We start from the raw sequence: 13,241 nt of genomic DNA, 5'->3' as shown, positions 1-13,241 counted from the left end.
TCTTGCTGCTGCTGGCGGAATGCAGTCCCAGCAGTGGCCACTGCTCCCAGTGGCGCTACTGGGACTGAAGCTCTTGGAGGTGGAATCTTTGCCCTTAAAGGGCGCAGGTCCTGACGCCAGGCAGTTAATTGCCTGATGGGCATAGAATCGCGTCAAGGCTCTTGGAATCACCCCTGATGGGCATAGAATCGCGTCAAGGCTCTTGGAATCAGCCACGCCAGGATTGCCCCCAGCTTTATGGCCAGCCACTGGGACTAACGCCGCCGTCATTAAATTCAGCCTAATGAGCTAACATATAAGAACATAAGGCATAGGAGCAGGAGTACAGAATACAACACCTAGAGTCTACCCAGCCAGTCAATACGATCAAGGCTGATCTTCTGCCTCAACTCCATGTTCCTATACTAGACCTGGTATTGTGCAACAAGATAGGGTTAATTGATGACTTCATGTTGAAGGTGCCCGTCGGTAGCAGCGATCATAATACGATTGAATTTTACATTCAGTTTAAGGGAGAGAAGAATGGGTTCAAGACTAGTATTTTAAACTTTAAAAAGGGCAATTATGAGGGCATGAAAGCAGATCTAGCTAAAGTGAACTGGCAAATTAGGTTAAGGGATAGGTCAATAGAGATGCAGTGGCAGACATTTAAGGGGATATTTCAGAATACACAGAACAGATGCATTCCAACAAGAAAGAAAAATTTTAAGGGGAGGACCCACCATCGGTGGTTAACCAAAAATGTTAAAGATAGTATCAAACTTAAAGAAAAAGCATATAGTTGTGCAAAGATGGGAGGCAGGCCAGAAGATTGGACAGACTATAAAAAACAGCAAAGAATGACTAAAAGATTGATAAGGAAGGTAAAATTAGAGTACGAGAGAAAGCTAGCTAGAAATATAAAGATAGATAGTAAGAGTTTCTGTAGCTATTTAACAAAGAGTTAACAAAGTGAGCATTGGTCCTATAGAAAGTGAGTCTGGGGAATTAATAAAGAAAAATAAGGAGATGGCAGATGAATTGAACGGGTATTTTGCATTGGTCTTCACTATAGAGGATACAAGTAACATCCCAGAAATAACTGTAATTCAGGAAATGGAAGGGAGGGAGGAACTCAAGAAAATTACTATCACCAGTGAAGTGGTATTGAACAGATTGTTGGAGCTGCAGGCTGACAAGTCCCCGGGCCCTGATGGACTTCATCCTAGGGTCCTAAAAGAAGTGGCTAGTGAGATAGTTGATGCATTGGTTTTAATTTTCCAAAATTCCCAAGATTTGGGGAAGTTTCCATTAGATTGGAAAATAGCGAATATCTTTATTCAAAAAGGGAGGGAGACAGAAAGCAGGAAATTTCAGGCCAGTTAGCTTAACATCTGTTATCGGGAAAATGTTAGAAGCTATTATTAAAGACGTTCTAGCAGGGCACTTGGAAAAATTCAAAGTAAACAGGCAGAGTCAACACCATTTTGTGAAAGGGAAATCATATTTAACCAATTTATTGGAATTCTTTGAAGAAGTAGCATGTGCTGTGGATAAAGGGGAACCGGTGGATTTTTTATTTTATTTATTTTTTTATTTAGAGATACAGCACTGAAACAGGCCCTTCGGCCCGCCGAGTCTGTGCCGACCATCAACCACCCATTTATACTAATCCTACACTAATCCCATATTCCTACCACATCCCCACCTGCCCCTATATTCTCCTACCACCTACCTATACTAGGGGCAATTTATAATGGCCAATTTACCTATCAACCTGCAAGTCTTTTGATAGTGGGAGAAAACCGGAGTACCCGGCGAAAACCCACGCAGACACAGGGAGAACTTGCAAACTCCACACGGGCAGTACCCAGAACTGAACCCGGGTTGCTGGAGCTGTGAGGCTGCAGTGCTAACCACTGCGCCACTGTACTTAAATTTGCAGAAGGCATTTGATAAGGTGCCGCATCAAAGATTATTGCGAAAAATAAAAGCTCATGGTGTAGGGGGTGTAGGCCCTGAAAAGTTGGACAAGTAACGTTTTATGCCCAGCATGCTCTAAGGCAGCTAAAGATAAGTGCATAACTTGCTAAAGTAAGCTAACAAACATGTCGAAGCTTGTGGTTAGGGATATGTGACCATTAGACTAGAGTGTTGAACAAGAATAGATAAAAGAGGGACAGATGTAGGGGAATGAACGGTGGTTATTGTAAACAAGCCTGGACCTCTGTCCAGGTGACTTAATGGCTGACGCTTGCCAAAGATGAGATAATGCTTGAAGATTTGTGCTAAACAAGATCATGTGAGTCATGGATTGAGCAAGGAGCCTTCAAAGAATACATAAGGGTTAACACTTGAGGGTATTCTCGACGAGAACCCGGGAAAAACTCTCGAAGGCAGGATCCTGAGTCTGGAGGCTCAGGAATCAGACAAGAGACTGATTACCTCTGTGTTGACAGATAGTATCTTGTACAAGAAGTAAGACTTGTACTTATTTGGTGTCTAAATAAACTGTTGTAAGCATTTGTATGCTTTAAGTGATTTTAATACTAATAAAGTGAAGTTATACAAGACTTTGGTTTTAGTGTATCTTTGTCTGTCACGTCAGTTGATACCCTACAGAGAAAAAGGGTCAACAGAGGTAACATATTGGCATGGATAGAAGATCGGCTAGCTAACAGGAAACAGAGTAGGCATAAATAGGTCATTTTCTGGTTGGCAAAAGGTAATGAGTGGTGTCACAGGGATCAGTGCTGGGGCCTCAACTTTTTACAATTTATATAAATGACTTGGATGAAGGGTCAGAAGGTATGCTTGCTTAATTTGCTGATGACACAAAGATAGATAGGAAATGAAATTGTGAAGAGGACATAAGGAGGCTACAAAGGGATATAGATAGGTTAAGTGAGTGGGCAAAGATCTGGCAAATGGAGTATAATGTGGGAAAATGTATAATTGCCCATTTTGGCAGGAAGAATAAAGAAGAAGCATATTATCTAAATGGTGAGATTGCAGAGCTCTGAGTTTCAGAGGGATCTCGGTGTCCTAGTGCCTGAATTGCAAAAGGTTAGTATGCAGGTTCAGCAAGTAATTTGGAAAGCAATTAGAATGTTATTGTTTATTGCGAGGGGAATTGAATTCAAAAGTAGGGAGGTTATGCTTCAGCCATACAGGGCATTGGTGCGACCACATCTGGAGTTCTGTGTACAGTATTAGTCTCTTATTTAAAAGGAAGGATGTCAATGCATTAGAAGCAGTTCAGAGAAGGTTTACTAGACTAATACCTGGAATGGATGGGTTGTCTTACGAGGAAAGGTTTGGACGAGCTAGGCTTGTATCCACTGGAGTTTAGAAGAGTAAGAAGTGACTTGATTGAAACATGTAAGAGCCTAAGGGGTCTTGACAGGGTGGATGTGGAAAGGAAGTTCGCCTTTGCGGGAGAATCATGAACTAAGCGTCACAGACTTGGAGGGTTGAATGGCCTGTTCCTGTGCTGTACTGTTCTTTGTTTAAAAATAAGGGGTCGCCCATTTAAGACACATAAAAAACTTTTTTTCTCTCAGATGCTTGTGATTCTTTGGAACTTTCTTCCTCAAAAGGCAGTGGAAGCAAAGTCTTTAAATATTTATAAGGCAGAGGTAGATAGATTCTTAATAAGTGGGTGAAAGGTTATCGGGGGTTGGTGGGAATGTGGCGTTGAGGTTACAAGCAGATGAGCCATGATCTTATTGAATGGCGGAGGAGACTTGAGGGGCACAGTGGCCTCCTCCTGCTCCTAATTCACATGTCCATATGTTCCTGCCCATTCCCCTTATTCCTTGAGAGGCCAAAAATCTGTCTATTACAGTCTTAAAAAAAACTCAATGATGGAGCACCCACAATCTTCTGGGGTAGAGAAATCCAAAGATTCACAGCCCTCTGAGTGAAAAGAATTCTCCTTATCTCAGTCCTAAATGATTGACCCTTTATCCTGAGACTGTGTCCCCGTGTTCTAGATTCTCCAGCAGGGGAAACAACTGCTCAGCATCTACCCTATCAAGCCCCTTCAGAATTTAGTATGTCTCAATAAGATCACCTCTCATTCTTCTAAATTCCAGAGAGTTATATGCCCAATTACTCAACCCTCATCCTAGGAGAACCCTCTCATCCCAGGGACCAATCTAGTGAACCTTTGCTCTACTGGCTCCAATGCAAGTAAATCCTTCCTTAGGTATGGAGACTAATACTGCGCGCAGTATTCCAGATTTGGTCTCACCAATTTTAGCAAGACTTCCTTATTCTTGTACTCCAATCCCCTTGTAATAAAGGCCAAAATTCCCTTTGCCTTCCTAGTTGCTTGCTGTACCTGCATGCTAATTTTGTGTTCCTTGTATAAGTACACCCAAGTCCCTCTGAACACCAACATTTCCAAGTTTCATGCCTTTTAACAAATATTCTGCTTTTCTATTCTTACTACCAAAGTGAATAACCTCACACTTCCCCACATTATACTCCATCTGCTACCACCTTGCCCACTCACTTCACCTGTCTACATCTCTTACATTCTCTAGACGTCCTCCTCATAGCTTACATTCCCACCTAGCTTTGTATCATTATCAAACTTAGATACACTACTCTCTGTCTCTACGTCTAAGTCATTCATATAGATTGTAAATAGCTGAGGCCGCAGCATTGATTTTTGAGACATTCCACTAGTTACAGTCTACCAAATTGAAAATGCCCCATTTATCCCTGCTCTCTGCTTCCTGTCCATTAACCAATCCGCCATCCATGCTAATATGTTACCCCCAACCCCATGAGCCCTTATCTTGCGTATTCACCTTCTGTGTGGCACCCTATTGAATGCCTTTTGGAAACCCAAGTATACGACATCTGCTGGCTCCCTTTTATTTACCCTACTTGTTACATCCTCAAAAAACTTGTCGAACATAATTTTCCTTTCGCAATACCATGTTGTCTTTGCTTGATTATTATGATTTTCTATCATTGTTAGGACTTCCTTAATAATAGATTCCAGAATTTTCTCGATGACTGATGTTAGGCTAATTGGCCTGCAGTTCCCTGTTTTCTCTCTCCCTCCTTTCTTGAATAGTGGTTATACATTTGCCAACTTCCAATCTGCTGGGACCATTGTGGAATCTAGGGAATTTTGGAAAATCATCACCTGCGCATCCATTGTCTCTGCAGTTATCTTTTTTAGTACCTAGTATATAGGCTATCGGGTCCTGGGGATTTGTCGGCTTTTAGTCCTTAAGTTTCTCTGATAATTTATCTCTGCTGATATTAATTACTTTAAGTTTCTCACTCTTGTTATCCTCTATTTCTGGTATGTAATTTGTGTCTTCTACTGTGGAGACAGACACAAAATATTTGTTCAACATCTCTGTCATTTCCTCATTCCCCATGAGAATTTCTACTGTCTCTGCCTCAAAGGGACCAGTGTTTACTTTAGCTATTCTCCTTTTTACATATTTATAAAAGCTATTACCATCTGTTTTTATATTCCTGGCTAGTTTACTCTCATTCTGTTTATTCCCTTTTTATCAGTCGCCCTTTGCTGGTTTCTAAAACTCTCCCAATCCTCAGGCTTACTACTATTCTTTACAACATTATAAGCTTCTTTTAATCTAATACTGTGTTTAACTTTCCTTGTAATCTCGAATGGATCTTTCTCTCAGGGTTTTTGTTTTTCAATGGAACGCATGTCCCCCTTCTGTGCTGCATGATTCTACAATTTGCTGATTCTAATTTTGTCTGATTCTCCTTCCCAAAATCTCTGACTCTTGCTGAGACTGGGGCTGAGCAGGAGATGGAGTTTGCACAGTTCCACATAGGCTACCAGCCCTTCAGAGCCTCACCCGAGTTGCCATTTTAGGTGGTAAATTTCAGAGGGGAAAAAGCTAGGCCTGATCCTGTTTTCCAGCTGATTGCGAATGCACACACAGTCATTGGGCAACAGCAAGTAGCAGATACACTTCCCTTTGGTGGCCAAAGGGCTCTTTGTAGGCATCCCCAATTAGTATTCTGCTGCATCAGCTAACTCAGTGCTGACTGGAGAACCTGCTAGTCTGCACTGCTTCGTTACCACACCACATGCTGCAGCAACCCTCTTATCAGCTCTTCTCTAAGAGTAAGAACTCTGGCTGGTGAGTCGAGTAACAGAGAACACAGTCTCAGAATAAGAGGCAGGCCATTTAAGACTGAGATGAGGAGGAATTTCTTTACTCGGAGGGTGGTGAATCTGTGGAATTCTCTACCCCAGAGGGCTGTGGAAGCTCAATCATTGAGCATGTCCAAGACAGAAATCAATAGATTTCTGAATACTAATGACATCAAGGGATATGGGGATAGTGGGGGAAAATGACATAGAGGTAAATCATCAGCCATGAATCTGTTTGAATGGCGGAGCTGGCTTGATGGGCCAAATGGCCTACTACTCCTATTTCCTGTGATCCTACAAGAGCTTTAAGGAAAAATAGAAAGAAAAGACTTGCATTTTTACTTTGTACATTTCCTGACCTCAGGGATATCCCCAAGCACTTTATGCCAATTGAATACTTCTGAAGTGTTGTAATGTTGGAAATGCACCAGCCAGTTAGCACACAGCAAGCTCCCACAAACAGCAATGTAATAAAGGGCAGGTGATCTGTTTTAGTGATGTTGGTTGAGGGGTTATATTGGCCCGTACACCAGGGAAATTTTTGAAATTATACCATGGAGCTTCTACATCTCTCTCATCTGAGAGATAGCACCTCTGACAGTGCTGCCCACTGAATGATGGCTGATGGTGTCAAAACAGGGAGAAACTCAAACTGAAGTAGTCACAGTCGTACCTTCTCATTACACTCTATCTCTTTTTCCCTGGAGAGTTGAAGCTTTTCTCTGGGCCATACTGCTGTGTTTGTGGAGGGACCAGAGACACATTTGCTGGATGTTCTGAAGCTCAGTTTTGTGTTTGGATACTCATCACATTTACTGTGTGAGCATTGTTGATGTATCCTATCTCATTACATTATTATTTCCTACAATACAACAGTGACTACATTTCAAAAGTGCTTCAGTGGCTGTACAGAGCTTAGGGATGTCCTGAGGTCATGAAAGGCATTATATAAATACCAGATATTTTTAATTACATTATAAAACTGATTGTCCAATCAAATGGTGGCCTCAGCCAGTAAGATCAACCCCAGTGTTAGTGTATTACATTAAAATATTATGTTCTCATTTGAGCAGCGCTAAAGTTCTACAATATATTATGTTACATTATTTTTTTAGGAAATATTATCGGAATATATTCTCGTTACAGTGTTAATTATATTCAGTAAACAGCTTTTTTATTTGCTCTTTGATTGTGTGCAGATTCCGGAGCCACAGTCTGTCACCCTGTGTACTGGAGCAGAAAATACCAAACACTACGAGGAAGCAAAGAAATGTGTGGAGGAACTGGCACTGTACCTCAAACCACTCAGCAGCACCAGAGGTACCTGCAATCCATTGAGGACATTCCCACTGTGTCCTAAGAATTATTTATTTATTAACAGCTTTTTGGGAATGTGTTACAGACTGGAATCTAATTGAGCAGTTCAGGTAGTTTATATAAGAAGTAACTGATACCTAGGAGTGTATTACAGACTGGATTCTAATCAAGGGCTTTGGGTGGTTTATGTATAGAATAACAGATACCCAGTAGTGAGTTAACCGCTGGAATTTAATTATGGCGTTCAAGTGGGTTTTATATGTGGAATAACTGATATCTGGGAGTGAATTATAGACTGGAATCTAATTGAGGGGCTTGGGTGGTTTATACATAGAATAACAGATACCTGGGAGTGAGTTACAGACTGGAATCTAATTATGGGGTGGGAGAAGTCCCATGCCCAGTGATGTTAGTAGAACAATATTTGTACCATTCATCATTCTGTCATGACTGCCTGCTTTATCAGGGAATAAGCTGCAGTTGGTAATGGGGCATCTGTGCACAGTGCACCTTGTGACTGCTTAAATGGAATAATAATGGCCTACCCGGTCATCTGTGAAATCTTTTGTGTGAGTCCTGCCTTTTATGGAAGCTATCTGACCCTTGAGTATGGGGAAATCAGAACTTAGTATAGTTCGGACTTTTTCCCCAACACCTTTCCTTGTGTTAATAAAAGCAAAATACAGTAGATGCTGGAAATCTGAAATAAAAATAAGAAATGCTGGAAATACTCAGGTCTGGCAGCATCTGTGGAGAGAGAAGCAGAGTTAACGTTTCAGGTCAGTGACCCTTCATCGGAACCTTTCCTTATGTTGCTCTTTAGATGACAGTGTCCATGTGCAGACCAAGTGTCCTCTGTACTAAAATCTGAGTCTTCATTCTCTGCCTCGGTTTTTTACTGTACTGAGGTCTAACAATTAACCCTGTGTCAGTGTCCGTTACTTACTGGAGGATATACGGGTGCCCATCATGTTCTCTTTCCATTTCAGTAGGTTAAAGAGACCATGCTGCTGGATGCCTGTCCACTGGCTAAACTGCTTCAGAATTATTTGCAGATATAATTATTTACACACACAAAAAGGCAAAATATTATCAGTGGAACAATCAAACTTACATTTGCTAGCAACTGGGTTTAAAAATAAAAGTATTTTCTTAAGCAGGAAAATTCCAATTAGAAAATACATTGGGGCAATAATCAATAAAGAAACGAACTGATCTAAAGGCTTATGTAAAAGCCAACTGAAAGCAACAATTGAGAAATAGCAAAAATGTATTTACTTTGGCTTTACTCTGTCATCCAATAAACCTCCATATGCTTACCAGTGCCGAGCGATCTGGGCGCTCAATTCACTAAGTTGCGATTCAGAACATTGCCTGATGCTCCTCCCGCTCTCCCAGTGCCACCTGTCACTGGGGCCAGTAACCCCGTAGGAGGTTCCCAATTAGCTGAATGTTGTCAGGTATCCAGCCCCTGTATCCCCATCCCTGAGTCCTGTACTATACCCAAGAAACACCTGAGCAGTACTCCAGCCATGTAGTGTCTGTTTAGAGCAGGCGACGAAGGGTAGGCCCCATGAAAAAAATAAATCCCTGTGCCATCAACATCACCCCTGCATTGTGCCCCCTTGCTTCCCGCTACTCCACAGAATGTTGCTAGTGTGGAACAAGAAGCCCGTAGCCATTTACTGACCCAAAATGACATCCCATGCAGCAGTTCAGTAATGAAGAAAATGTCCGGAGTGCTGAGAACATATTCAGGCACGTGGAGTGGCTGAAAGGTGCCAGCAGATCCCCAAGATCATTTCTTACAGAATTCATGCCACTTCTTAAAATATATGGAAGACCAAAGAACCATAAGAAAGTCCCCTGGTTTTCAGGGCTTTCTATTTGAGGATTGTCTTTTAATGAGCAGTGTCTGAGCGGGCTCGTGTCATATGAACAATGAGCTCTGGAACTGTTGGTGATCAATCCCTCTATGGTCTCGCCCCTTCCTATCTCTGTAACCTCAAAGAACCCTGCGTTCCTCCAATTCTGGCCTTTTGTCCATCCCCACTTCCTTCACTCCATCATTGGAAGCCATGCTTTCAGCTGCAAGGCTCTAGATCTGGAAATCCCCCTCTCGACCTTGCTCTCATCCTTTAAGACACTCCTTAAAATTACCTCTGAACAAACTTTGTCACTGGTTCTAATGTCTCCTTCCTTGCTCAAGTCAATTTTTGTCTGATTACACTGCTGTGAAGCGCCTTGGGCCATTTTACTATGTTAAAGGCACTATATAAATACAAGTTGTTATTCACACAGACCCACAGCCTGACTGATTCTTACCACCTGCTGACCAAGAGAATGACATAGGCTGTAACTGAGGTAGCAGTGCAGACAACAGGCAAAACACAGCCTGAAACAATGAAGGTCTGTTTAAAACAGAAATTTCAGTGCTCGAGTTAATGAGCACGAAGACAGACTGAAAATGGAAATCTCACACAGCAACACGGCTGGCTGGTGGTATTTTTAATCGGACTTGGCCATGATAAGTTAAAATCATGTAATAGGGAGACAGAAATTCATATTTCTGCCAGAGTGCCTTTCGCTGTGGGTCTCTCTGGAGCTTCGCTGTGGGACCTTACTATGGGATGTGTGATTTCCTTTTCTAGGGTGTCTCTCTGTGGTGTAAGTCTCGCACTAGGATATGGGAATCTGGGTTCTTGGACTGTGCAGAATTGCAGGATGTTGGACTATGCCCTGTGGAAGCTAGCCAACACCCATTGTCTTTCCGAATCCCTGACTGTAAGCAATGATGTTAGTGCAGGGCAAGTAGACACGGGCCCAGTCTGTGTCAGTTGAAGAGCTGGCCAAGTCTATCCCTGCCTGGCTATGATATTATGCTGTCTTGTGCCCTCTGTTGAGCTGTGTTGTATTGCAGGTGTGGTGCTCAGCAGTGCTGCACAGAGCGTGCTGAGCAGGCCCATGCAGAGGAAGCTGGTTACTCTGGTTCACTGTCAGCTGGTGGAAGAAGAAGGTCGAATCCGGGCAATGCGAGCTGCCCGCTCGCTGGGGGAGCGCACCGTCACCGAGCTCATCCTTCAGCATCAGAACCCACAGCAACTGTCATCCAATCTCTGGGCAGCTGTCAGAGCCAGGGGCTGCCAGTTTCTTGGACCAGGTACAGTACTGAACTGGCATAGTGCAGTAGGTTCACTTTTAATACCTATCATATGTTTTAGCGCTTCAGAATATTATACGTTTCTTCAAACATGTTTTTTTGTATAAACCTTGCTGCACCAAGAGTGCTGGGGAATGGAATGCTTTCTGCTACCATCTACCAAGTTGTCCCAGGGTAAGGGTTATATACAGAGTAAATCTCCCTCTACACTGTCCCATCAAACACTCCCAGGGCAGGTACATTATGGGTTAGATACAGAGTAAAGCTCCCTCTACACTGTCCCATCAAACACTCCCAGGACAGGTACAGAATGGGTTAGATACAGAGTAAAGCTCCCTCTACACTGTCCCATCAAACACTCCCAGGGCAGGTACAGTATGGGTTAGATACAGAGTAAAGCTCCCTCTACACTGTCTCATCAAACACTCCCAGGGCAGGTACAGCACTGGTTAGATACAGAGTAAAGCTCCCTCTACACTGTCCCAACAATGTGCCTTAGCCCAAGATCCAAAGAACATCATGTTAGAAGCATATTTGAAAGCACCATTCTTCTTTTCCCCTATGCAATTTAACAGCGTTTCATTTGTTTTAAATCTTACTCTCGATCCTAACCTTCTCACATAAGTGATCTGGGAATTGGACAGAGTGGAAGAAACTATTATTGAGAGTATGTAAATATAAACTAAATAATTGGAACAGGATTGGAGAAACTGTAGGATGGGGCAGAATTAAAAGGACTCCAGCTGGGTGGGACTGCTCTCACCAGCTTCCTTCTTATCTATCCAGTCGTAGCTAGTGTATCATTTGCAATGGCTTCTGTTCCTGCTCCCGCACTGTTACTTCTGGTGTCCCCCAAGGTTCTATTCTTGGCATCCTCCTATTTCTCATCTTCATGCTGTCCCTCGGCAACATCATCTGAAAGCATAGTGTTAGTTTACATGTGTACACTGACAACTCCCAGCTCTCCCTCACCACCGCCTCTCTGAATTTCTTCACTGTTGTTAAATTATCAGACTGCATATCTGACATCCAATGGTGGATGAGCAGAAATTTTCTCCAATTAAATATTGGAAAGACTGAAGCCGTTATTTTCTGTCCCAGCCAAACTCTGTTCCCCAGCTGCCGACTCCATCCCTCTGCCCGACTACAGACTGAGATTAAACCAGTCTGTCTGCAATCTTAGTGTCACCTTTGACCCCAAGATGAGCTTCTGACTTCATTTCGCGCCATCACTGAGGCTACCTATTTCTACCTCTGTAACATTGCCTGACTCCGCCCTTGTGTCAGCTCATCTGCTGTTGAAACTGATTCATGCCTTTGTTACACCTCGACTTGACTATTCCAACGCACTCCTGGCTGGTTTCCCACATGCTATGCTCCATAAACTTGAAGTCATCCAAAACTCTGCTGCCTGTGTTTTAATTCGCACTAAGTCCCGTTCACCTATCACTCCGATGTTGACCCCAGTCAAGCAGTGTCTTTTGATTTTGAAATTCTCATTCTTGTTCTCAAATCCGTCCTTATCTCTGTAATCTCCTCCGGCCCCACAATCCTCCAAGATATCTGCGCTCATCTAATTCTGGCCTCTTGAGCAACCCTGCTTTTAATTGCTCCACAATTGGTGGTCGTGCCTTCAATTGCCTAGGTCCCAAGCTCTGGAATACCCTCCCTACATCTCTCAGCCTCTGTACCTTGCTTTCCTCCTTTAAGACACTGCTTAAAACCTACCGCTATTATTAGGTCATCTGATCTAATATCTCGTTATGTGGCTTGGTGTCATATTTTGTTTTATTATGTTGCTGTGAAGCGACTTGGGGTGTTTTATTAGGTTAAAGGTGCTGTATAAATATAAGTTGTTGGTGTTGTTGAACTGTCGAGTGGGGCTGGATTTAGAGGACCAGTATGATGGGGCGGGGTTGGAGGAACCGTAGGATGGAATTGGAGGACCAGTATGGTGGTGTGGGGTTGGAGGACCAGTATGATTGGAAGAACTGTAGGATGGGAAACTGTATGCTGCGGACAGGATCAGACGTGGTGAGAGATCAGTAAAAGGGAGAGTAATTGATCTTGGAATAATGATCTCTCTGCCTCCCAGCAATGCAGGAAGAAGCCCTCAAACTGGTCCTACTTGCACTGGAAGATGGTTCCGCACTCTCCAGAAAAGTCTTGGTGCTGTTTGTAGTGCAGAGACTGGAACCCCGATTTCCTCAAGCCTCGAAGACCAGCATTGGACATGTGGTGCAGCTCCTGTACAGAGCCTCCTGTTTCAAAGTAGGTTCAGTACTTTGACTCCAGTTGAAATGTACAGAGTGTAGGTCATTGATTTAGTTTAAGGGCATCTGCCATGTTAAATAATTATTTTGCTATATACTTTTGACCTGGACATGTAAAAAAGACAATTTCACAGAGCTCAGAATGTTGGTTTTCACTTATATGTTGATGACATCCAGCCCTGCCTCACTACCGCCTCTCTCAACCTCTCCAATGCCTTTGATTTGACATGCTGTGTCTCCACTATCCAGTACTGGTTGAGCAGAAATTTCCTCCAACTAAATATTGGGAAGACTGAAGCATTTGTCTTTGGTTCCTGCCACAAACTCCATTCATCTCCCTGACCACTGTCTG

At 42.9% G+C, this 13,241-nt stretch overlaps 1 protein-coding gene across 8 annotated transcripts in view; it reads left to right on the top strand.

Annotated features, from left to right (window-relative positions):
• Positions 1-13,241, top strand: part of LOC137366689 (roquin-1-like) — a 132,863-nt gene that overhangs the window by 75,365 nt on the left and 44,257 nt on the right. For all 8 annotated transcript variants that reach the window (XM_068028363.1, XM_068028368.1, XM_068028367.1 and 5 more), the window contains 3 exons: positions 7,339-7,459; positions 10,377-10,616; positions 12,712-12,887. In XM_068028363.1, coding sequence (XP_067884464.1) covers positions 7,339-7,459; positions 10,377-10,616; positions 12,712-12,887 — 537 coding nt within the window. The remainder of the gene's footprint in view (positions 1-7,338; positions 7,460-10,376; positions 10,617-12,711; positions 12,888-13,241) is intronic.

Source organism: Heterodontus francisci, unplaced genomic scaffold, assembly GCF_036365525.1.
Source record: "Heterodontus francisci isolate sHetFra1 unplaced genomic scaffold, sHetFra1.hap1 HAP1_SCAFFOLD_1127, whole genome shotgun sequence".
NCBI lineage: Eukaryota > Metazoa > Chordata > Chondrichthyes > Heterodontiformes > Heterodontidae > Heterodontus > Heterodontus francisci.
This window is presented reverse-complemented; position numbering and strand designations above follow the sequence as displayed.